The sequence below is a fragment of the Astatotilapia calliptera genome, chromosome 5 (assembly GCF_900246225.1).
Source record: "Astatotilapia calliptera chromosome 5, fAstCal1.2, whole genome shotgun sequence".
NCBI lineage: Eukaryota > Metazoa > Chordata > Actinopteri > Cichliformes > Cichlidae > Astatotilapia > Astatotilapia calliptera.
The window spans coordinates 11805722-11831360 of NC_039306.1; the positions used below are offsets into that span (position 1 = coordinate 11805722).

Genomic DNA, 25639 nt, shown 5'->3' on the forward strand with positions numbered 1-25639 from the left:
AAGCAGAAAAAAAGTGCGAGAGAGAGGCTGAGAGAAAGGGAAAAAAAAAAAAAACCCACGTGACGGCTCGCGATAAGGAGCCGGCTCGCGTCGTTCACGTCAAAGACCCGGCTCTAAGAGCCATTTCGTTCGCGAACGACCCATCACTACCGGTCACAGACCGCAGCCTCCAGGCTGGGCACACAGCAGGAGGGAGGCAAAGGAGCCCCCCAGCCAGGCTGAGAGGACCCCAGAGACCCAGCAGCCACGGTCGATCACAGCCCCGGTGCAGAGAGCCCCCTCCGAGGAAACACTGGAGATATGCCACAATAGGCTATATACAGGGTAAAATGATAAAATAAATAAGAACGGGATACAATATAAATATACATATAAAGAGTAAGAAGATTAAAAAATGAATAAGAATAAAATCAATAAATATTAGGTAAAGCCTAAATTAATAATAAAATAACAGGATAGAATAAATAAGCATAAAATAAATAAACGCTAAGTAAAAGCTAAATTAAAAAGGTGAGTTAATAGTTATAACATAGCTATAACAAAACAGTTGATGATGTAGCTGTGTCAGTGTCACGGAGGGATGGATGCCTGTTGGTCTATGCCTGTTGCCAAGACTTCTTTATTCTTCTTGTCTCGCTCTTGCCACTTTTCATGATGTGGGCAGAGCCCCTGAGTAAAGGCTCTGGACACTAAAGAGGGAGTCATATTACTTTCCTGGACTCAAACAAGAAAAATATTATATATTCATACGTTTTATATGCAGGGCCAATATTGGGTTTTTAGCAATGTTATGGTCTGCTTACCTACCTCATCAGTTTATTTCCAAACAGAAGCAGATGGGTAGGGCCAAACATTCAGGTCAGTTGGAGACACGTGCGCTCAGTTGATCCTCTATAAAACCTACCCTTCCTCTGTGTTCAGGGAACTCTTCTTTGTCAGGCAGCTCTGGCTACATCACTACTCTTTATGCTTCCACCTTTGCAACCTCATCACTTATCTTTTAGTTTCCTGTAAGAATCCCTCCCTGAGCAAACCTTTCAACTTGTTGATAAGCTTCCATATAAGATGTCACATCATGCCTTTTCCATCTTCAACTGTTCATCACAACTGTAACAAACATGTGGAAATAAACAGGAAACTGTTTTTTTTCCCCAAATGTTTATTCATTTGATACAAGTATTATTTATCACAGCAGGGATGCCAAATCCATTTCATGTTTGCTGATGATGAGGGGGTCCTCTTGCAGCTGCATTAATACACTCCTCAGGAGATTAGAGAGAATTCGCTGCCTTGGATTATTTTTATTAACAAACATCCCTATGGACCGGGCTTCCACCCCTCTAAAGTGCTGCAGAGACACATTCTGGTTAAACATAATGAGCATTCACACTGGGCTGATTGCACTGAATGATGAAAGTAAATTATTTGAGCATTGAGCTGTCATCGAAGGGCTAAAAACTTGGTTTTTAAAGAGTCCTTAGGTTACAGGATTCACCTGAGCTCCAGATTCAGCCACCAACGCTTCAGCACACAAGTTGGGTGATCAGGAATAAATCACCACAGGTGGCCACAGTTTGTCGCACACAGTGGGTCCTGTCTGTCCTGTGGTGACAGCTGTAAACGTTGCACGTAATTTAAAGGCATAATTATTCACCTGTTGTGTTTTCTGTTGCAGATTTACAAGGTTTTACCACAAATCTGTCCAGTAAATTGAAATCAGGTTGTAGCCCTGTTAGTTTAACTCAGCACAGGGCCAGTCAGTCTGCCTCTTTTGAATCAAATATGCAAAATTTTTTGTTTTGCATCATCAGCAGACTTAGACTTAAAAAAAGCTGATGACCTTCATGATGATTGGACAGAAATGGATCTAAAGCACAGAACTTATCAGCCAAGAATTTTGAAAAGTAGTGAGTCAGCATTATCTGCTCTGAAATGCTTTCTTTCACTGCAGACTGAATATTTTTGGGTTTTCTGCTGTCAGAAAGAACAAATAATCTGATAACATCATGACTCAGTAATGCTTAATAATTATACAGACACGTGGACTATTGTTAATTGCTAACCAGTCTAAGCCACATGCTGAAGCGTTGGCATACTACCATCCACAAACCGATGAGATCCATGTGACATACTGTCATGTACAATAACAAAAAAACATTCAGATTTCTTTAGGCACTATCACCCAAATGGGTATGGCACAATAAAAACAAACAAAAGTCTGGACACAAACATTAAAACAGAGGAAAAAAACAAATGTTAAAGAATCAAAATCAGATATCAGGGTCTGAAGTTAATCCTGAAGGCGAGCTGAGCTCTATGGGGCTGCACTTCATCCACAAAACTTTAGTGCTGAATGTTATTTGTGTTTAATGTTACACAGCACTGCATGCTTGGAAAGAAACAGTTATATGAGCAAGAATAATCTTCCCAAATACACTCAGGTCAATAATGAACCGGTTACATATCTAAAGCCTTGGTTCAAACTTCCATAGTTTGTGGCATTAGGTTAACTATTCCCAGAAGTACATGTAATGTTGTAATGTTGATGTCAACGCATTATCTGTAGTTTACTTGTGAATGGAAGGATGATTAGAAATGATCTGGACTCTGGTCAGTGACGTGAAGAGACTGATGGACCAAAATAAAATTAGGTAAAAAAAAAAAAAAAAAAAATTGAGGATTTACTTTAGGTCAGGAGAAAATGTGATGTGAGATTAATTTAAGACCCTGCACACAATCAGATGCCGAGCTGCTCGTCGCTGTGCATCCAAGTTGCTCTGATGCGGGGCAGTACAGACGCAATGATGTACGATAAACCTCAACAGCAGGCGGCTAATTTTAAATTCATGCTGCACTAAAATGAGAGACTGTGAGGATACCAGGTGAGAGCATTAATGTTATTGTTCATTTCCCTTTAATCCAACTGTAGCGCAGAGCTAAGGAGAATTCTGGGAAACTGTTTTCATCAACTGTGAGTGAAAGGAGCTGGGATGCACACAATCACACCTTATTTCCTCACACAGATGTTACTTGCTTCACGCACAGCGCCTAAATTTATTAGTCCACCTCCCAGCATAAGGTTTATGCCCCAGCTGCATAAGTAATCAGTATTGGTAATTAACAAATTTGTTCTTTTATTCATTTCTGTAGCAGAATGTGCAAGTTTTTGAATCAAAATATTTCTAATAATAAAAAAAAAAAAATACTTGTTTTTGTTATCCATGAATTTGGAAATTTACTGTTTTACAAGAACAAAATTAAAGCATGATATATTTTGATTAAGATGCCAAATTAGAGTCATTTACATGTATTTCTGAACAGAAAAGCTTGTGGTTGAATGTTGATTGATTTATTTCTGACTTCCACTCACAGCACTCCAGAGTGCCGGCTCACATTTGGCTGTAAAAAGATGAATTCAGTTTGCCTCATAAATAATGATATAGCTCTGATCTAATGGTTTTTCTTTTATAACAGGTGGTTAATAAATTTATTAAACACTGTACATCACATCTCCCTCCATTATACTTTTCCCACCTCTTATTTCTGGGGGGGTTATTTCTCCTAAACCTCCCATTGCCCCCTCATACCATCATCAAATAAGTGTGCACAAACAAACAGCTGGATGAAAACACACGTAGTGTAGTTTGTAGCTTCCTATTCATTTAGCTGCTCTTCGTTTTGTGCTCTGCCTCGTGCAAAATATTGCGCCAGTTTGGTCCAAAAGAAGGGGGAAAAAAGGAGATAAAGATGTTCAGAATCAATCTAAACTGGGATTGTTTCATGCTTAAAGAGCTCGTGAGAGAGAGGGTACAGTCTGAAGAACTGTGGAGACAACTGGGGGAAATGCAATGCAGAGAAACAGACCAATGAGCAGAGCGCCGGTTAAACCTCCACTGTTTTGTGCTGCAACAAACACTTTTGCTCTCCAGTCATTTCTGTCTGTAATTTCAATGTGATGTTTGATACTCAACTGAAAAATATCTGCAGATCAATAAGAAGCAAATAAACTTTTTTTCTGCTTTCAAACTCTCAAACCAGGAAGTTGACTTTTTCTTGAACAATGCACTGCATTGGTATTTTGTTTTAATTCAATACACGGCATGACGATGAGTTAATTACAGACAGAGACGACCTGTAGGTGTGTTTTGCAGCTCAGTTGTGAGGAAACTGGCTGAGCACAGGTTGTGCTCAGCCTCAGCCTGAATCATCTGTTCAGAGATGATTTAAAAGGAAAGTTTGGTCTACTCCATACTCAGGACTGGTGAAGCACTCTGACACCATCGAAGTACTGAAATTAAGAGTCCTATATCCACAAAATGCAACTTCACCATCGAGCAGGGGGCAGGAATCCATGGTTGCTCCACAATTTCTTCTCACACATTTTTAAGTGCTACTTTTACAAGCACAAAGAACAAAAATTAAGCCAGCTGGCTGTCCGCAGATCAGCCAGAAGAAAAGCTCACCCGATTCAGTTTCCCGGTTTTTATCCGTTGTCTGTCTTTTAAGGACAAAGTAACCAGAAAAGACAAAACCTTAAGGTGCCTAAGATTGTCCAGCATGTTTCAAAGAGCAAACAGGGGTCGCCATTTTACCCCACCTGTCCTCGAGTCTCTCCAACCACAGCAATACATTAAAAGTTAAAAAAAAAGCAGGGGGGGGGGGGGGGGGGGGGGAGAAGCAGAAACAGCAATAAAAACAAAAAAAAAAAAATTGTACTTGGATCTTTTGTTAGTGATTTTTTCACATCTTGGGGGAGGGCCTTCACCACAGTGCAGAACTGGTGTGTCGGTCATGTTGCCATATTGAGGACAGATTGTGTCAGTGGACGTGGTCAGACGATGGGTTTGCTGTGGTCGATGGTATCGGCTTTCTTCAGTTTGCCCTTACTGAAGGTCTGGATGGAGCTCAGCAAGGCGGCACGGCCTCCTCCCGCTCCATTAGAGGAGGACAGAGGAGGAGGAGGACAGGAGGATGAGTCCTGTAAGGGGGGAGGAGGTGGCGGTGGAGGAGGTGGAGGGGCAGGAGCAGTGTGGGATCCTGGGTACGAGACAAGCATAAACAGGAGGAAGTGTTAGAGGAAAAACAAAGGTTTCAGGGAATATTCCTCTGCAGCTGATTGCACAAAGATGCTCTGGAATCTGGTTCTGATCTGAAGTAACCTGGAAAACTTTATGGATCTAAAAGAACTTGGAACGCTAAACAAGGATGATCATGTTTCACCTAATTATTTCCACATGAACACTAACCTGCCCACTGTCAGTTTTAATGGAGACACTTAACACTGGCAGAAAGTAAACCAGTTCCACAAAGAAACACAGTAAGACTGAAGTTTGGGTATCCACGACTTTGTACTCATTTGATAATTTATAGTCATTTTGGTAATTTCTAATAAGCAAAAGAAAATTTTCAATTGAGTCATCTGGAGGTACAAATGTATTTATTTTTTTGTAAACTGGGACAAATGTTTAGTACCAAAGGGATTTTTGATATTTATGGTCACTTAACTGGCCTGTATCTGTTCACATTTTGGTTATTAGTTTCTCTTTAAAGTTTATCCATGAATCACTGGATTAGTTTGATACTTAAGGAAACCTTTTATAATCGTTGCCACCTTTGAAGCATAATTTAGGTCTTTCTAAGTGTGTGATTACAAAAGACATCACTAGGAAGAATTAATCTCTGCACTGAATCTAAAATATACATACCTATGTGTCACAAATGGAACACATGCCTCACAGCTCTAATTTATACCCGTTAATACATAACTTCTATCACATAAATGCATTTTATGTACTTTATTTAGATATTGTCTTGATGATATTTTATGTGTCTAAAGAAAAGATGGGCGCTGTTTCCAGAGAGACTTTATCTTTGTGAAAGCAGCAATCTCAAATATCACTATGACCAGGCTGAACTCAATCCATCATCAATTTCAATGGAACAACTCAATTCCTGACACTACTCGGACATGTTTTCTCCAAATACTTGTGAGAAACACAGTCTAGTGGTTCTTAAAATTAATACACATGTAGTTAGTGAGGTCTCTTTTGTCCTTTTCTCTATACAAACGGCTCCAGTTAGAGCAGCACTCACGAACTTCAGTACCAGCTTCTATCAGAATGAAATCAGAGTTCTAGAATGTTCAGCTGAAGTTCCAGAACCTCCAACTTCATCCACAGCAACAGAATTCCAAGCTCTCTCTGATTGGATGACTCTTACAGCAGTGCATTCTGGGACTTTTTGGCCTCATATTCCTTTGTTTCCTGAACATTGAACTGATGGTGAATTGAACTCAAACCCGTTACGCCTCTTACAGCTGCGCCATTCTGCATCCCCAAGCTCCGTGAAAGTCAGGGATTACAGGCAAAGAAGCAAAATGCTGGGAAGCGTTAACATGTGGGTAAAGCGGAGGCCAATAGCCGCGACTGGAGTTCGCCAACTCCACAGTGAATAATCCGTGACATAATGAAAGGACATCCATCAGTCTGACAGATGGCAGCCGACCTGGAGAAACCGTTCTGTGCACTCAGGGTGTTTGGGGATGATTGATGATTTTTTAAACATAAAAATCCAACTGTAATAATTTAGCGAGTGCAGAACCTTTTGTGGCGACTGATTTTTCTCCAGGATAGCTGTGTGACAAGATCACTTTCATTACGTTTGGCAACCACAGTGACCTTCAGGGATTTTTCATGTAATATTCAGATGACTCTTCTGTTAACGTCCACAGCTACACTCTCAGTGAGACCACATTTCACGGTTAAATCGACAAATTTGAACTGAAATCTGTGACCACATGTTGTGCACCCGATTTAAGTGTCACATTGTTTCAGTTATTAGGTTTTGTAAAGGTTTGCTACTGTAATGAGCTGGAATGTTTAAAGTTAAGTTGTTTGTTTGTTTTTTAAAATTGATCACAAAATCATACAGTTTACATCAGTTTCAATGACACCTGTCATCACTGACAATGCCACCTCCTACAGACTGCGTCTGACCAACTGACAACAAGTTTGTACAATAAACAGTATTATAAAAAAAAAATAAAAAAAAACAAAACAACAACAACAATAATAATACTAAAAAATTTTTTAAAAAATTAATAATTAAAACCATGCTGCCACAGTGGCACCCATTGTTTTAGTCTGGTTACGAAGGCTTGAGCTGATTCTCATTCATTTTGGTGTTTAGAAGCCAGAGGTGACAAGTAAAGGAAGATGATGGTTCTTTCTGACTATTATGATCATCACAATTTACAAAATGGACTTCATGTTTTATTCAGCATGACCCGAGACTACCAATTGAACCCATTAACTCCTCAGGAAAGAGCCATTTTCCCCGTATACATCCATACAGCTGCCCTTTTTTTTTGCAACCACACAAATCGCCGCCTGCTGGCCTTGACAGGTTTAAGGGTCTTCAGCACTGACTTGACCTTTCAGACCATCTGTGGTTTGGAGAAACCTCAAGCCCCTCTGAACAGTTATTTACTTGGTTTAAATAAAACTGATGAGATGTTTTTATTGCTGGGCCTAAAGAAAGAGGTTTTGGCCAGTTATATATGCATATTAAAAACACCCATTTAATCCAAAAGTTAGTTTCTTTAAGATTGCTGTGGACGAAGAATTATCTGAATATGTAATAAAAATAAAAAATAAAAACAAAAGATACAGAAAAACCTTAAATAAAATGAGTTTTTTGTGATCTGCAGAAGAGCTGTGTAAGGCAGGGAGGAAAAGCTATGGGGGTAAAATGAAAAGACATTTCACAGCTAATGGCACAGAGAAAATTCAACTAATACCACCTCACAAAGTGTTGGAATGATGATGATGGAAAAAAGAAAAAATAGTGTCACCTCACCCTAACCAAATAACCATCAGACAAAACAAACAGACAGACAGACGTGCTCTAACAGACTGACCAGGCAAAGCTGACCAATCACAATCTCCAATGAAAACAGCCGGTCTAAGTCAAGAAGGAGTTTGACCGCCTGTGATGTTTGGAAATCATTGCAGATTGTGAGTTTTTTTTTTTAAAGATGTGCGTACACCCCCATTAACAAGTTCTTTCATTTTTCATTTCAGGACTCAAACCTATGAGAGCGAGATTAGCCAATAAGACACAGTGATTACATAAACTCAGTTTGGCAGTTTGGTTTGAAATGATCAAACGCTGCTGATGTTTCTGAATCAAAGACTATTTGACAGCGTAAAAAAAAAAAAAAAAGATAAAGGATTAATGGACATGAGTATAAAAGTCTGATTACAAATAGACCAAACAGTTTAAATCAATCTCTTTCCTTCATTAGCGGCCTTCATAAATGTGACCAGGTCTTATAACGAGGAACTGGGGTATACAACAGCTTTAAAAAAAAAAAAAAAAAAAAAAACCCACTGGAGACCTTCATCATCATTGACATCAGAATCTTTTACTTTACCCAAAGACACGGTCAGAATGGAGCATGCTCTACAGTGGAGACAGCACAGGAAGGAGAGAGAGAAGGAGATGACAGTTATCTGTTCAGTGGACCAATCAGCATTTACACAGTATCACCAGGACGAGGAGAAGGGAGAGGAAAGCAGAGAGGAGACACTAACAGTAGGGAAGGAAGCTGGTGTTGACTTTGTGTCAGCAGGTTTTGTAAGTTGGTGACATTTTATATTTTTCTTGCTGCTCTATATGATGTACAGTTTACAGATGTATGTCTTGAACCAAGTTTAGATTAAATATATTGCAGAGAAATCTAGATGGCATAAAGCACCAGCGCTTTGGTATTAAGTACAAAAAATAAAAAAAATAAAAAAAAAGCACAATCTGTGTGCCAAGTTTAGAAATGGAGAATACCAAAGGCTATGTCCATCTTCTGAATACAGTCTATGGTTTGTACCAAAATTAAAGAAACTTCCTCAAAGTGTTTGAAGGTATTATGGTTTTCTTTTGTCTGCCTGTCCATCCCATTTTCTTTCAAACGAGGCTGAAGTATTAAAACTACAGTAAAATACTAAAACAAAAAGCGCAAGAGAATGGATGGATGAAAAGCTTAACCACCTTGATAACAGAGTTTTAGGCGTGGCTGTGTTGACTGACAGGTGCTCTGACACAGGAAGTTATAGCAGATCAGCTTCTGCTGAACTTATTTCAAGTCATTATAAACTAACCCTCTTCATTGTGTGTGTTGCTGGTGCCGTTTGTGTGAAACAGACCATCCCAGAAGCTTGTGGTTCAGTTTTCAGATGATGAAACTGTGGCTACATCAATGTTTCATACCACTGGGGATGGACCGACACACAGCACGTAGATTTTTCTTTTTTTAAACAGTAAGAAAAATACAAAATTTTGGCAGATTTAAAGTTTAAAATATGAAATGAAACATCCAGGTTTCCCACCCTGCATTCACCTACCTAGAGACAAAACAAAGTCAATAAGATGTACTACTACTGCAGAGACAGATACCTGCCTGAAAACCACACGATGAGAGAAGAGGTGAAGAGACAGAGACAGACATTTCAAGTTAATGATTAGTCTTTATAATCAAACACGCAAATTTCAGATGAAAACTGTTATTGATGTGAGTCACAGCACAGCCCTGGCAGGTTCTCGTCACAGGGGGGCCCGACACAGTCTGTCTGACAATGTCCAAAACAAAGAGACAGGCGGGAGAAAAGCAGGCAGTTAAAGTGACAGCTGTAAAGACAGTCTGACCGACGTACCTGTGGTTGATGGGGGAGTGGGGGAGGAGGGGCATGTGGGCGGGGAACTAGCTCCAGAACCTGAAGACGGGACAAAGAAACCCCTTTAATCATCTTTAACTTGAGAGTGACCCTTAAACTTTAACATCTCCTGGCATGTTAGAGGTTAGATGGTCTCTTTAACAGTAACAGATGAAAGCTGCATGTGCCATCACAGCCAGCCTCACATACTCTGTCCTAAATTCCTGATCTCATTGACAGATGGCGGCGGCGCTCGTGTGCCAAGAAATGCCTCTAACAGCAGCAACCTACCAGAGTTATTGTTATTTCGGACCGAGACATCTTCTTCATTTTCATAAGCTGAATGTCTGGACTTCTGCAAAGATAAAAACATAGCTGTGTGTTTAATTCTGGAACGATCTGTAGGCTGTGTATATCAAATGTATTTCACTTCAGACAGAAAACAACAACCCGTTTTCATCACAGAGGAGGTGTTAAACTTTAATTAGAGCTGCTCGTGCGTGCTGACCTTCCTCGCCAGGATCTTTCTCTTCTTCTTCTCCTCCTCTGAGCAGTGATGAGACTGAGCTCTGGTCAACCTCCTGTGTTGGTGCAGCTGCAATCAGACAGTCATACAGAAAGTTATTTTCAACATCAGGAAATTTCTCATAAAAACTGGCCACCCTGTAACACTGCACTTAGACGTGCTCGTAGATCTGTGTATCCTGTATTTCTGACGCTGAATATTCTTGAACAAATTAAGCAAATAACACCAGAATAAATTTGTTTTTCTGGGTCACCCGAGAGTTTTGAGTCTTGACTGTATATAATAGATGGACATAGCCAACATTACATCATCCACTGGCAAAACCTTAGAAGCCTCAAGCATTTGAACATCAACTTGTGTTCATTTAGACTTGAAGCTAGCGACTCTATAAACTCATCAGGAAAAAAAAAGATCCCCCCCCCCTGCTGGCTGTTAGAAATAGTGCAGGTTTGAGACATTAAAGCATCTGTAAGCCGCATCCATCTTTAATATACAGTCTATAGCCATAAACTGATTTCACCTTATTTGTTTCACACAGAAAGTCCAAAATGTTTACAGTGATTTAAGAGACACCAGGTGTATGATTCATGTCACAACATGTCAGCCTACTAGCTGAACTTTACTAACAATGCTGCTCACACAGCTTTTTACCCCATGTTCTTCTCTTCTGGTGAAATCCAGCCTGGATGACTGTGACCAAACTGATCAAGAACAGATTCACACTTTTTCAGGTCTCTCTTAAATCTTTCCTCTTACTCATACTGGTCATACTTTCCTGTGTGCTTTTAATGCAGGTGGGGGAAAATACAGAGTCTTTGTTCCCGTAACCGTCTGTGTTAATCAAATCAAGGCAAGTTTCTACAAAGTTGCTGTCTTAAGCTTAAAACTTCCTCTTTTTGTGTTTACCGACAGAGTGGACAGACTTGGAAATATTCTACCTACATTATCAAGGATTATGGGAAATACAGTGATCTGTGGAGCATTAAGCCTGAGCTAAACCGCAAAAGTAAAAAAAAAGAAAGAAAAAGAAACAAACAGCAATGCAGAAAAATTATTGCTCAAGTACTGTGGGAGGACAGAAGAATGTTGACCCACCAGTCTCTGCTCCTCTAGCAGCCTTTTCTCCAGGCTCTCCTTTGCTGCTTTCAGTGCTTCCTTCAGCCTGCCGGGGACCTGGAGGAGGATATTTAAGATATTATTTGTTTTTATTCTTCATCTTTGTTGTTGAACAAACTCACGGCAATAACGTCAAACTAAACCGCTCACCTTAATCTGGAGCTTTTCTGAACGTTGAAGCTGGACATCGCTGAAAAGCCTGGAAAACAAAAACTTTGGCTCAGAAAAATAAACCTTACACTTCTCTTTATTCAGCTTCTATGTGACTGTCTGCCGCTCATAAACACAAAATTGAACAGGCAGTGGCTGAGGCTTTAGCTCTCACAGACAAAGCTGTGTACCCGATGCAGCCACATGAGGATGTCCTCCTCTCACTGACATCATACAGAGCCAGGAGCAGAACCGGAATGTCAGTGATGCAGTAGCTCACCCAGTTCACAATCCCTGACTATTCAAAGGCTATTGTAATGTGTGAAGTACAAAAACACAGCACAACACTTTGTTGTCACTAGTTGGCTGTATTGCAAAAACTAATGATATTAAAATCTACTGAGAAGTAAAAGAGGGTGAAACAGTCAGCACAAATTAATCTCATCCAAATGTTGTAAGCGGGACAAACAGACAGTGGCCATTAAAAGGGGCTCATCAGTCCTTCAGGCAGTCAAGGTAAAAACAGTCTTAAACTGAGTGTTTATAGCAGCCTGACATCTGAACCTTTGTCTCACAGGGATTATTTGAACATATGCTTACCTCATTATCTAAAAATAAATAAATAAAAGGCATTAAAAGCCATGTATCACACAATCTGTATAGGAGCCTTATAAAGTGTTCTTTTCATCCTCTCCACTGTAGGTTTGTTTCACACAGAAAAAGCGTAACTGAATTAGGAGTAATTTAGCTGGAAAGTCCTCTCCCACTCATGTGCAAATGTCACAGTGCCAAAGAGGGCAGGCTTGCATGCTTTTGAGGACCCTGAGAACTATACCAGCTTTGGCCCTTGACAAGTTTAACAATGTCAACAAGTCAGAGACAAGAAGCCAGATGAAGGAAGGCCCTGGTTCTCTGGGCTGATGGTGGGGAAACAAGACTGTAAGACAACCTCATTTTACAGAAACTGAAACAAGGTCATCTGTCCGCAGACAAACTGCTGATTTATGTGAATCTTTACATTTGGCAGATTTCTGCAGCTATGATGGAGAGAACATGCATTTACAGTCCTTTTTTGGGTTTGTGTAGACATAACTTTAAAAAATAAATAAAAAAGCTCCTATGTGCGCTTGTGGGATAACAAAGACTCCCCGAGGGCTTTCAAGCTGTGTTTTACTTTAAAAAATAAAAAGAGGTGAACTCACGGCGTCTGCATGAGTGCCGACACTGTTGGCATCCCACTTTTACAGGCTTCTGTGGACAGAATGGACTGCAGCACCGACCCTGAAAAATAAACCATCAAAGATCAGCAACAATAAAACTGCAATTGCTCCATTTAGACATTCGGTCTCTACATATTAAAATACAGGATGCGTGTGTGTGTGTGTGTGTGTATTTACAGACCCACAGCTGTGGAGGGGGCAGGGGGGTACTGCTCGATGGGCACGCTGTCTGGCGGTCGGCCGTACGTCATCTCGTACAGTAAATGTCCAAAGCAGAAGACATCAATGCTCTCTGTGGTCTGCCGTAAACACACAAACAGTTTCTGTCTCTCAAACCTTCAAACAACAGTTTGTGGATCATCTGGCACACTTGGTTTATTTAGTCTCTCAGTTCTTAATAAATCATTTCAGAGGTCACACTAACTACATCAATGATAAAAAGAATCTCTGTGTTTAGGTTTAGGTCTTATTTTAGCCTCAACTAATCAGGCTAATCCAAACTGAGTCAGTGTGCGCACATACGTTAATTTTTCTGAACTGGGTGAAGGCAGGTCGCAGTGCAGAGGGAACTCCCAGCATGCCGTTCTCCACGTCCATCAGTCGACACACGCCGTCATCGACAAGAACGTTAGACGTGTGCAGGTGACCAAAAAATATACCAGCGTCATGGAGGAGCTTTAGTCCCTGGATATAAACACAGAGATAGTCACACAGTGTATGTATATATATGTATGTGTGCATACATGTGTGTGTGTATATGTGACTGTGTGTATATGTGTGTCTGTACCTCCAAAATCTGTCGGCCGTACAGCTTTATGTGTGGGAGCTCGAGGCCCTGACTCTTCTTTGGATTGCAGTACTTCTTCAGGTAACTCTCCCTGGGCTTCACCTGGACAAAGGAAGATTTTTGTTTGAACTACTTTTGACCAACTTGACAAACACAGCTTGATCAAGCCTATTTTAAGGAAACACACCAATGCAACGCATACAGGAATCCTTCCTCATGCAATAAAAGTCCCATAATGCAACCCATGTGTTCCAATATGATGAATGCTATTCTGTAAAAAGCACACCAGCGATGTTTTATTTTAAATTTAACAACTGATGCTGCTCAGCTATGGCTTCATATCACACAGGGAGACATTTAGGAGTGTTTAGTCTACTCAGGGTGTTTAAATCAGTTTCTCCATGTCGTTCCTACGTCTGACTTCCTGCCTCCCTCACCTGTTGCGTGGAGCTTGACACAGCTTCTGCAAAAAGTAGACCCAACGCTACTTTAAGCACAACTGACAGGAGTTGTCTTGAGTAGGGCGGAGGCAAGTCAGGTGTTATTCCCGGCACAATTTTAATGCAGGCAGAATCTGACAAAACTGCATTTTTGACTTTGGTAGAGGGATTATGGTTAATAATTGTTAATATTTAATAACTGCTAGCAGTGCTTTGTCTTTTGTTGGTTTTACACATTGTAGTTTGACTTACTGGGAAAATATGAATAGTGCAAAAAAACTATAAACCATGTGCATATAGAAATAAGTGGTTCCATCAACTGTGACTCATGAAATTAGGCTGAAATTTCAGGGCGCCTCTCTTTGGTTCAGATGCTGTTTGACTATCTGAAAGTTTGACTGGAGCACACAGACTGTTTACCTTACAGATGTGGTCTCTCAGAGAGCCCTTCTCACTGAACGGCCGGATGAGCAGCGCTGAAGACTCACTGGTGCTAGAGAACAACAGTGGACAGAGATATGGGATCTGTCGAGGAAGAGGAGTCTAATCACTTACAGGCTATAAATGGAAACATATGCAACTCTGATCAGGTGTTTGTCTGTTATACCATTTATAGTGAAGTCAACTTTGCCATTTATGTGCAAAGCTGGCTAGCTTTAGCTGGATTGTCAGTTGACAATTCATCAGAATGAACAGTTTCTAAATTGATCTAACAAATTAAGGTACATGATCACGTCACTAGCTAGCTCTGATGTCACAGATTGCTTTGTCTAATTCTTGGACAAATATGTGGTGCGTACGTACAGACAGGCTGGTCAACAGCTTTATGGCTGACTGCAGGTCTTTGTCTGACAGGAACTTATCAGGACCCAGGTCCACCTACACACACACACACACACAAAAACATGTGTTACCCCACCCTGCTGGGTGATACTATAACATCACCTAATTTTATTGAATCATTTGATGTCTTCTGAGCTTTTGAGGGAAGAAATGTCACTTAATAGTCACATTTTTACCAAAAAAGTCTTATGTAAAAGAGCAAAGTTTTTCTTGTTTCCACATATTTTTGCTAAACTCTTGAAAACTGTTTCTGTGCACTGTCTTCTGAACTCTGCCAGTATCTTATAAAACAAAATATTTTGGTGATTACAGCATGTGCTATCTAATGTAGATTATTTGAATAATGCATTTCTGACATTCTTGCCATCAGTTTGGAGGCTGAGACACTGAAATATGAAGGATTTAACTCACGAGTCATAAATCAGAGTTTCCAGAAGTCAAGAGCTGTAAAGTCACCTTAGCAGACTTACAAACACAGAGAGATGTGACAATCTTCATCTCTCCAAAAAGCTTTTAAAATGTAATTTATGGTAAAGTTAGCAAACTTTTAAACCAGTTTTCATATGATTTGATTGGCAATTCTATACATGCAGCTTTACATGCAGTTAACCATTAAAATAAATATTTATGATAAGTGCTTCTACAATATAACTCATCAAACAAGAGCCCGCAAGAGCTCCAAAGCCTTTCAAGTTGTCTGCAGTGAAGAGGCTTTTGGCAAAAGATGATATTTAGCCACCATTTATATTTAATCAATATTTTTTAACTCATCATTTTTCATTGTCACAGGAATTCTTTCTGTTTTACTCACCCAGCTCAGCAGGTACCTCTCTTTGGTCTGCTCTTTGTTTTTGACTAAAAAATATTTCTTTCTGATCCTCCAGCCTGGAGAAAAAAAAAAAAAAAAACCACAAACAGAAAACAGCGCCTCAGTTTAACTGTAACTCAGCCAATAAGAGTCAAACATTTAGTCTAATATACTGCAGGCACCTTCACGGGCTTCCTCTCACGAATAAAACACTGAATTCATATCCAGCTTTACGCTCTCATAGGCTGCACAGATTTTGTTGCTTCAGTCTTAACTGACTGGTTTGGCCGGTCACCGTTAGCAGAACAACGCTTTTAGCTTCTGTGCCACCCCCTAAAATTCCTCCAGCTTCTTAGCAGTTAGCATTTTCTCATAATTACATTTGCAGCTGTAAAGGCTAAAGCGATCAAGTCAATTTAAAAAACAACAAGGGTGCACCGTAGTGCTGTACAATCAAAAATGAATAAAACAGGTGAAAATACAGAAAAACAAAACAAGAAAAAAAAATACAAAAGAAACATGTCAGTCCTCAATTACACTGAGCTTACTCCCCATTTATCAAAAAATAAATTAAATTAATGACTTCAATTTATTCAAATAATGGCTGACACAAACCCATAGTCACTGCATTTTAATCTAAAAGAAAAAGTGTAGGAGGATTAACATAAATTGACAATAACAGATGTCAGCAGCTGGATGGAAGGTCTGAACAAACACCACCAACCTCTCCATGATCATCTTAATTAGAAAGGAAAACAACGCTCTAAAAACTGCAGTCACAGCACTCTGTTCACTAATGTTTTATAACTGAATCAGTCCGATTTCTTTTTAACATGTCATGTGACTTAAACTTACCCATGTCTCTGAGAGGCTCCAGGACCTCCCACTTTGGGTCTGACCTGAAGAACATGGAGACCTGCTGCAGGGCAATTTCTGAGAGAAAGAGAGCCACACAGTACACTTTAATGAAACTAAAGTCTCCTTAAATTACATTCTCTCTGAGTATGGGCTCACGGCAGCTGCAAGTATGAGTTCTCAGACTACAGCCGTTGTGGGAAATATACCAAAACAAACAAATCTTCATATGAGGAGTCAGAAAATAAACTGGGAAGAGACCCATGACAAATTTGCTTCCTTTTACTTCTGAACTCATATATAATTTTGATGTCAACTACAGCTGTGTAAAGTTCTGCATCTTGCAGGATTGCAATCTAGATGTGCCATTCAGTGTTTAGTTCCTGCTGCAGTGTTTCCAGAACCTCATACTGTAGTGATCATACACACACACTGTGAAAACACCAGCCACATCGACACAGCTGCCCAAATACTGTACATGACAGTTGCTCCTAACAGTCCGTTTAATGTCATCTGCTTCCTGGTATATCAGGAAGTGGGAATGATGAGCAGATGACACGACAGCTCTCACAACTAAGACAAATCTGATATGAACCCTGCCCACTGGAGCTCATAAAGCTTTAAATGTGTTTTATTATTTGTATTTGTTTTTTACGTGCATGACCCCTAAGCTGATACTGACGCGTTACATCATCTTGGGTTTATCGTTTTTGTGTTTCTGGCTTTTCTGGTGGTCGCTGGGCGGGAGAACTCAGAGAATCTGATGATTTCTGAATCTTCAAAAGAAATCAACAATGACAGAAAATTGTTTCATATGCAATAAATAACCAATCGTTATGAATCATGAACGGCTGTATTGTAAAGTAACGGATGTTGCTTCACTCACTGTGTGTTGCTGATCTTATCACATTAACCGCATGATGACTAAAGTTTAAAAAAAACAACAAAAAAAACCAGCAACATGTCTCATATTTCGTCTCTTTTGAGTCACTCTGTCGCACCAAAGTCAGAATATGTTAAAAACTACAAAAATGTATCTGTCACAAGACCCTTTCATGCATCTCCAAACCAAACCGACATGATTGCACCTTTAAGTCCCATCAGTCACATTTTAGAAACCAACATTACTTTTGTAGTTCATTCCTGCATATGAAAACAAAATAATAAAATAGTCATTTTTTTTATATACTGTCCTATTTTCTGTTTGTTCTGTTGCTTAACCCTGGGTCCTAATGGGACCATATGCAGCTAAACACCATCAAACAGGTGAGATAAAGGCTGTGTAGCATGTTTGTTGTTGGTGGCCAAAGAGCTTTTGCGAGCTGTTTTCTGTCTACAGCTAAACATGAATCATCTTCTGGCATCAAATCAGCTGAAACCGTTTCACGTTTTATTCGAGAGGAGGGGGCTAACAGGATCATTTAGGAATGTGTCCCAAACATCCACTGAATCGCCAAGCTTACGGACGTGTGTGAAATCCAGTAAACGGAGAGCAAGCAAACCTGTGTAGTTGGCAGAGTAGTTGTTGGGGTCCAGAAACTTCTTGACTGGGAGGGAGCTGCAAAGCAGAGGATGCTGGGTAATTGTGTCCAGATAAGTTTGCAGTCCTCTCTGCCTTTCTGCAATGAACTCCCGGTCCATGTTTCCAATGAGCTTCTTAGGAGGGAGAGGGAGGGTGATGCCGCACACCTGAAGAGGAGGACAGAGAAAAGGATTCATATTTTTATCAACAGGCTTAAACAGATGTTTTTTCTGTATATTGGAACACTACATGAAAGAAAATCACAGTCACTGTGTTTTCCACAGTTCTTCTGCATGCTGACTGAAGACTGGGGGCTGATGGGACGTCAAGGTCAGAGTGAGACCGATGGAGAGGAAACGAGCATGCAGAGCCTCAGCAGAAAAACGTTTAACTTCCTGTTATCCAGGAATTATATGTTTTTACTCTGAGACAAGTAACTATCATATCTTCAGCAGTCAGATACAACCCAGCTCCACTGACTGTTACATTCAGGAAGACATGATAACTGACTGATAAAGTGTTTAGTGTTATTATTAGATAGAAATGATCTTTTCCTCAGTCTATGTTCCTGTCAGGTAGAAAGCTTTGAAATGCAAACTTCCTCTATATGCCAATATTTGCTGCTCATGTTCTTATATGTATTGCATCACTGTATATTGCAACATAGAAATATGCAGAGCCAAAAAAGCAACCACAACATAATCTGATCAGCAGAAGCTTTGCAGACTGAGCACACTGTGGTTTCCCGGATTTAAGCATTGTTCTACTTTCTCTGAAAATGGAGGAACACTAGATTACAGAAACATTTAACGTAAATTTTACATCCATAAAACCCACTTACTGTATGTGTTTGCACTTCCACTATTGTCCATTGCTTTTATTTCCTCCCTGTGTGTAGTTGTGGACTGCAGACCTGTAGCATTTTGTCTCTGTATACTTTCTAAAATTAAGACTTCAGCTGCACATTAATAACAATGAATCAGTGCAGAGATGACTGCCGGCCTCTTATACCACCAGCCGAGCCTTCAGGAAAATGTAAACAGAGTTTTGAACCGGACGTAACCAACCGTCTCTGAGCTTTCACATACAGGAAGAAGATTGGGCAACACTGTTTTAGTGGCTGTATGAGTGTCTAAAGGCACTTGTAGTCTCTCACATATTACTGCTGCTCATTTCCACAGCTGACTACTGTGAGCTATGTGATGTCTCCAAGTGTGTCGTTTCCACGACGTTCATGCGAGCAGCATAACGAATTCAATGTTCAAACTGCTCAAACGTCAATGAAACGATCTACATACCGAGTCAGTCTCTGAAACACAGTGATACTTCATTCGCTGTCATGCAGTTCATGACTGGAACTCACCATCAGGCTGTTGTTAAGAACGTCAAAGTCACTGTAACGTCGAATCACCTGCAACAAACACACACACACACACACACACACACACCTGTCAGGACTGCAGCGTTACAGGTCATTAAGATTCTTTAAACGTTGACTTTGAAGGCAAAATGTGAGGTGAGCATATGTATCCTGCCTTCTTTAAAGTTCCTCCAAGTTGCACAGCTTAACACTAAAAACATTTTGGGTGGATATTTCCAGCAAGCTCCGAATTAAAATCATAAAAAGAAAACTGAACTAATGATACACAAAGGATGTTTTTAGAACTCCCTTTTTAACAGGAAGAGAGCTTCAGTAGATCCAGTTGGGCAGGAAAGAGAAGACAGAAGAGTAGCACAGAAAGAACCAAATCAGGAGTATAAAGAGGTGTTCGGTGCATCACATGAAGTTCCCCCAGCAGTCTGAGCCTATAGCAGCGTACCTAAAGGATGCTCCAAGGTCACCTGATCCAGCCAAACTATCAGCTTTTTCAGAAGGAAAGTAAGAAAGAATCAAAACTAGGAGCGGGTTCCAAAGAAAGGGGGCCTTACTAGCTGAAGGCTCTGACTCCCATTCTACTTTTAAATACTCTAGGAACCACAAGCAAACCAGAAGTCTGAGAGCAAATGCAAATGCAAATGCTCTCCTGGGATAATAAGATACTTTGAGGTCTTTAAGAGATATAGGATCTGATTAGTCAACACTTCGTATGTGAGAAGGATTTTAAATTCATATCTAGATTTAACAGGGAGCCAAAGAAGAGAAGCCAGTGTGGGAGAAATATGCTCTCTCTTTATAGTCTCTGGATCAGCTGGAGGCTTTCCAGGAAGATTTTAAAGGAACACGATAATAAAAAATTACTGCAATTCAGCCTAGAGTTAACAAACGTATGCAAAATGAGGTTTTCTTTGTCACTCTGAGACGGGATGTTTTTCTTTTTTTTTTCAATTTTGTACACATGACACAGCAGTCCTACAAGTTTGTTTAAGGCATGGGTTAAAGTAAATATCCGGCCCAAGATGACTTGAGGTTCCTCACAGCATTACTGTGCTGATATGTTTTATGTTTATCAGGAGACAGCACACAGGCAGGGGAGTATAGCAACAATTACTTCTGTTCTAAATCACATTTGTTTTACTTCAATTTTCTGCTAAAGACTAAAACAGATGCATCAGCAAACAGAGAGAAAAAAAATGCACAGAAACAAATAAAAGCCAGGATGAAACAGCAAACGCAATCTACACGTTTGTGAGGGCAGCTGTAGTACAGTATGTGCCTACTGTGGATGTTGGGCCACTGATTCTCCAGGTGACCAATTTGAGGTTGTTATTAGAAGATTTACCTGCCAGCTGTTGTCTAAAGACACACCCCTCTGGACTCGGATGATGTACTCCTGAGAGACAGAGAAAAAATAGAAAATAGAACCATTGTTTTATTATATAGTGTAATTGTGTAATTTAAAACAAAAAGCCGAGCTGAGAATAAGGTTTCACTTGGATTAAATTTAACCTTTTAGAGTCACTAAAAAGAAGAAAGCAAGCAAGAAAGAAGGATGCAAGAATTCAAAATTAATGGATAGATGATAGATGGAGGAAGAAAGGAATGAAAGATGGAAAAGGGGAGGGAAGGAAGGAAGGAAGGAAAAGAAAGAAGCAAGGCAGGGAGGTGGATGGATGGAAAACAAATAACAATTGAAAGAAAGAAGGATAGATGGAAGAGAGGAAGGCAGGAAGGGAAAAATAAGGAAAGAAAGATGGATGTGCATGGAAAGGTGAAGGTTGGTTGGAAGGAAGGAAAGAAGGAAGGAAGGGAGGGGATTGGTTAGGATAGTATAGATGGATGGCCAGGTGAAGAGTGAATGTGAAAAACAAAAGTTTCCACCAAAGCCAAATTGGAAGCAGGATAATGATTTTAATGAGGTTTCATGTTTTAACGATCAAAACTGTTACTAAAATCCACTCACTTGCACAAATGTAGTAAACAGTAAATAAAAATTAATAAAAACACTTAAAGAAAACAAAATTGAACTACAAATTGAACAACAAAACAAACAACTCTTGCAGCGAGGCCAGCTGTGCGGGAAAGGCACCGTTAAAGGAGTTCACACATGTTGGGTGAATCCCCTTTCTGTTTCATTTCCACATAAATGATCCACATCAGAGGATCTGCCTGCGCATGCCATCCTTGTCACAGATCTTTGCAATGAAGCTGCTGAGCAAAATATTTTCTCGACCGTCAGAAACGATGGACGCGAATATGAAAACAGGACCGAGCGTGTAAACCCTGCATTTTCCCGTCTTTAATCCTCTCAGTCCACTCACCGTCTATTTCAAGCTTTCAGAGGTTCAGATTTCTGCTGTAATCGTGCAATCAATCATGTGAGCCGAGCAGCTTCATAAACAGCTAAAGGCCTAAAATCACCGCCGCCCAGCTGATGTTTGTTAATACATTTTGTAGCTTCAGGCCACTAAACTCAGCTCCTCTTTCACCTTTTGAACTGCTGTCTTTTTATCTTTTCTTAAAACCTTTCGTTTCATAAAGTAAAGTCACTCACATGAGGTCCACTGAGGTGGCCAGACCGATGACTTTTATACACAACTGCTACAAAACCAAATGTGTTTTCTTAGTCGATGTCTTTATAAAATGTTTTATATTCAGTGACGTGTACAGCTTCCAAATGTGTATATCTTAGAAACCAGTCAGGATGAATGTGAACTTCCTGTTCTTGCCTAGCAAATATTGTGTTTATACTAGTTTTCTGAGATATTACATGGATACGTTTCAAAAGGCTGAACTTTTACTTTTTTACTGTTTCCGTTCACTTTCGTTTTTGTTGCTCATATTGGATAACAAAACAAGGTGATGTTGAATTATATCACAAATCTTCGTCCAAAGCAAAAATAAGACGAAAGTAAGTTTTCAGATCACTGTTGAAGAACAAACACATGTCATTTGCATTAGCAGAAGTAAGATGATGAAAGGAGGAAATACCCTAAAAGAAAACTGACATTTCTCATTATTCAACAGCTGCACTGAATTATAATTTGTGCACTGAACCATTGTAGCGACCTTGACTTGATTTATTCGGGCTATGATGTTTGCAGATGACACTGTGATCTATAGTGAGAGGGGGGAGCAGGTGAAAGAGAGTCTGGAGAGGTGGAGGTATGCATTAAAGAGAAGAGGAATGAAAGCCAGTAGAAGGTGGATGAGTTTACTATCATCCACACAACAGGTGAAGCAGAGAGTGCAAGCAGGGTGGAGTTGGTGAAGATAAGTGTCAAGGGTAATTTGTGACAAAAAGACAGCAGCAAGAGAGAAAGGGACGGTTTTAAGATCTCCTATGATGTGTGGTTTGGAGATGAAGCCACTGAGAAAAAGAGAGGAAGTAGAGCTTTCGGAACCAAAGTTTAAGATGCTCAGATTTTCAATGAGAGGGACAGAGGAACAAGGATGGACAGGAGTAGAAAAAAGGACAGAAATAGGTACTGCCAGAGGGGCAGCTCAGGTTGAAGTAAAAGAAGAGCACGGAGAATATTCGTGGATGCAGTGAAAGAGGACATCCAGAGGGATGACAGATGAGCATTTTTAGCCATTAGATTTTTGTTAATCTAATGGCCAAAAATAACAATAAAATGAATACACTCCTTTTAAGGGAGTTAACACAACACTGCGCCTGTTGTATTCGCAGACCAATAATGCCTAATCACCCCAGAATTTTATCCAGCTGTTATGAAATTTTACAGCAAGTCTTTAAATTCCCCAAATCTTCGAATTACGGTAAGGTTGTTACCACATTAGAATTTCACCTGCACATTACCTGCCAGAAGAGCTCACCATAATCAAATTATTCACATATCCACAGAAGAGTGAAAACTTTGTTTATGAGGTGATTTGTCTCTTTTTTGCCCTAATGAATTACACTCAGAGTAGTGAATGGAGGTGGAGAGAGTGAGTCTATAACAGCAGATGTAAAAAACAACAACAGTTGCACTGACTGGATTGTGTCAGGTGCTGTAACACCTGCCAAATGAGACCATAAACCTCCATAGTGCACACTGACACTTTATGATGTGCATCATAAACATGATTTAAATAATTAAATTAAAACAGAACCCTGCATCTAATGGCTTCTTCCCATTGCATGCACTCCTGTAATGCAGTGTTGGAAACATCACTGTAAACGAAACCCTGTGAGAGACTCAAGCCCATCAGTGTTTGTTTCTGTGTAGTCAGCTGTTTGTAATTGGTGATAGAGCAGAATGACTAGCAGTACTTTACTGCCTGAGCACAGTGCAGTAACCAGAGGCCTGTCCTCTCAGAGCTGCATTAATTCTGGAGCTGCTTACATGTTGGGAAACTCTGGAAAGGTCTTGTGACAGTTCTGGCATCACACAAAGAGCAAAACATAGCTTTAAACGCACAGAGAGCTGCTTATTTTTGTTTATTCTCACTGTGGGCTGAAGAATGAGGGAAAACAATAGCCCCGTGGATTAACAGATATAAATAAATACGTGGAAACAGGACGTTAATGATTAATACTCACATCCAGCTGTATTAGTGCCTTCAGTGGAAGACATGATTCTATTTTACAGTGCTGACATTAGCGTGCTAAGCTAACTGGCTAGCTCAGCTGATCGCAGCCGGACTGTCAACAACAAACAGGCTGCCATGCACCCATTATCGGACAACCGCGACAGTTCAACGACACCAAGTTTACTTTATTCACCAACGCTTCTCATTGTAACGCTGCACATTTTGCTATAACGTAACATGGGCATTGCTTTTTGCCTCTAAATCTTTGGCCTTTAACGCCATCAGACACCGCCCCGAACTCCAATGAAAAATCAGATTTTACAGTTTCTGTGGATTTCAGCAGTTGCTTAATAATAATCACACATTTTATCAGCTTACATATACACAGACCAACGCTCACTTTGATCTGCTCTAGTTAACTTGTCAAAAATCACATTTTTGTTTTTCAGCACTAAAAAATATGCAGCTGAAGAAAATAACTACAGAATATAGTTGAGTTGTTTTCTCAGAGTGACTGCATGCCAAAAATTAAATTAGCCCATTAAGAACAAAAAACAAAAACAAACCATCAGCCAACGAGTGTTGCTGTTTCAACAATAATCTAAAAACGCAAAATATTTTAAAGGACTTTGGTATATAATGAAAAACGGGGACTCTGAAAGCGATCCTTGCGGGGAAACCAGTGTCAGTGCTCCACTGTAATCAGCAGAAAAGCTTACCGAAAATCAGTGACAGCAACAGTCTGGGAAACTACACTAAAACGAAACTAGTCTTGTCCAGCGTGTCCGATAATTGAACTAGCCACATAGCCATCGACTTAAAAACGCCTCCTTGTAAGAAAAAAAATCCCGAAAACTAATATTTTTCGCCACAGCAGCACCAATGAGTGAGTCATGCTGAGGAAACATTAACAACGATTTTACGGTTGAAGCCGCGGGCTGTCAGCGGTGAACCGGCGGGGATTTTCGGATAACACTTACCGTGTGGGACTGCAGATTCTGGCTGGCTTCGATCATCGCCGTCAGGGGCACTGTATCGTCTAGTAGCAGGCTGCCGGGGGCCGGCTTCTCCAGGAAAGACATCCTGGAGGGTTAGCGGTGGAAGTTCTATCTGATGTCAGTCTGTCAACGCGGGGAAGACGAACTGCGGAAACCCGAGAGAAGACAACCAGCGAGTTGATAGCCTAGCTTGGATATGCCGTAACCAGGAAGCGCAGCTCGGAGCAAACGTCACGCAGATTCCCCGTTTTAATTGGATATCGAGAAACCCCGTAAAGAAGCTTTGTCGCCATCTGCTGGTTTGGAGGAGAATGGTTTCTCAAACTATTTCCAAATGATAGTTGTTATTTTGTGTACTTAGAATTACTAACAAAATTTTGGTCAAAATTTATCTAAACAATTATGTTTGTTTTTTCTTTCATTTCTTCTTTAAGCATTTTTATTTGTTATTAGTCATATACACATTCATTCAACCAAATTTTTTTTTAATTTGCCTTTAAATTAGTCTAAAATGTCAAAAAATAAACAATGAATATCAGGTTGAAGGATAGAGATAAATCAAATAAATAAAGTAATGGAAATAAAATAAAAACCTACAGCCATCTGTGTGAAATAAACTATATTTAAACTAAACCATAAATGAAAGAAATGAAGTCAGACACGTACAAAAAAAAGATTTGTGCCTTTGAAAAATTATTTAATCAGATTTAACTATGACCACTTGATTAGAGTTTAGTTTAGAAATGCTTTAAA

At 39.9% G+C, this 25639-nt stretch overlaps 1 protein-coding gene across 2 annotated transcripts; it reads right to left on the bottom strand.

Annotated features, from left to right (window-relative positions):
- Positions 1-1139: 1139 nt before the first annotated feature.
- On the bottom strand, positions 1140-25125 carry pxk (PX domain containing serine/threonine kinase). Of its 2 annotated transcripts, XM_026167253.1 has the most exons (19): positions 24869-25125; positions 20695-20745; positions 19338-19385; positions 17955-18141; positions 16453-16530; positions 15601-15674; positions 14751-14825; positions 14367-14471; positions 13507-13608; positions 13242-13403; positions 12901-13018; positions 12702-12780; positions 11500-11548; positions 11329-11406; positions 10216-10302; positions 9999-10062; positions 9708-9767; positions 8435-8463; positions 4985-5037 (listed from the first exon to the last, which is right to left on the bottom strand). In XM_026167253.1, exons 1-18 carry the CDS (start codon positions 24968-24970, stop codon positions 8447-8449), a joined length of 1536 nt encoding a protein of 511 aa, XP_026023038.1. In that variant the 5' UTR covers positions 24971-25125; the 3' UTR covers positions 4985-5037; positions 8435-8446. The 2 variants fall into 2 exon arrangements, with proteins under 2 accessions (XP_026023037.1, XP_026023038.1); XM_026167252.1 differs by lacking the exon at positions 8435-8463 and having other exon boundaries at positions 1140-5037.
- Between the last annotated feature and the right edge of the window lie 514 nt (positions 25126-25639).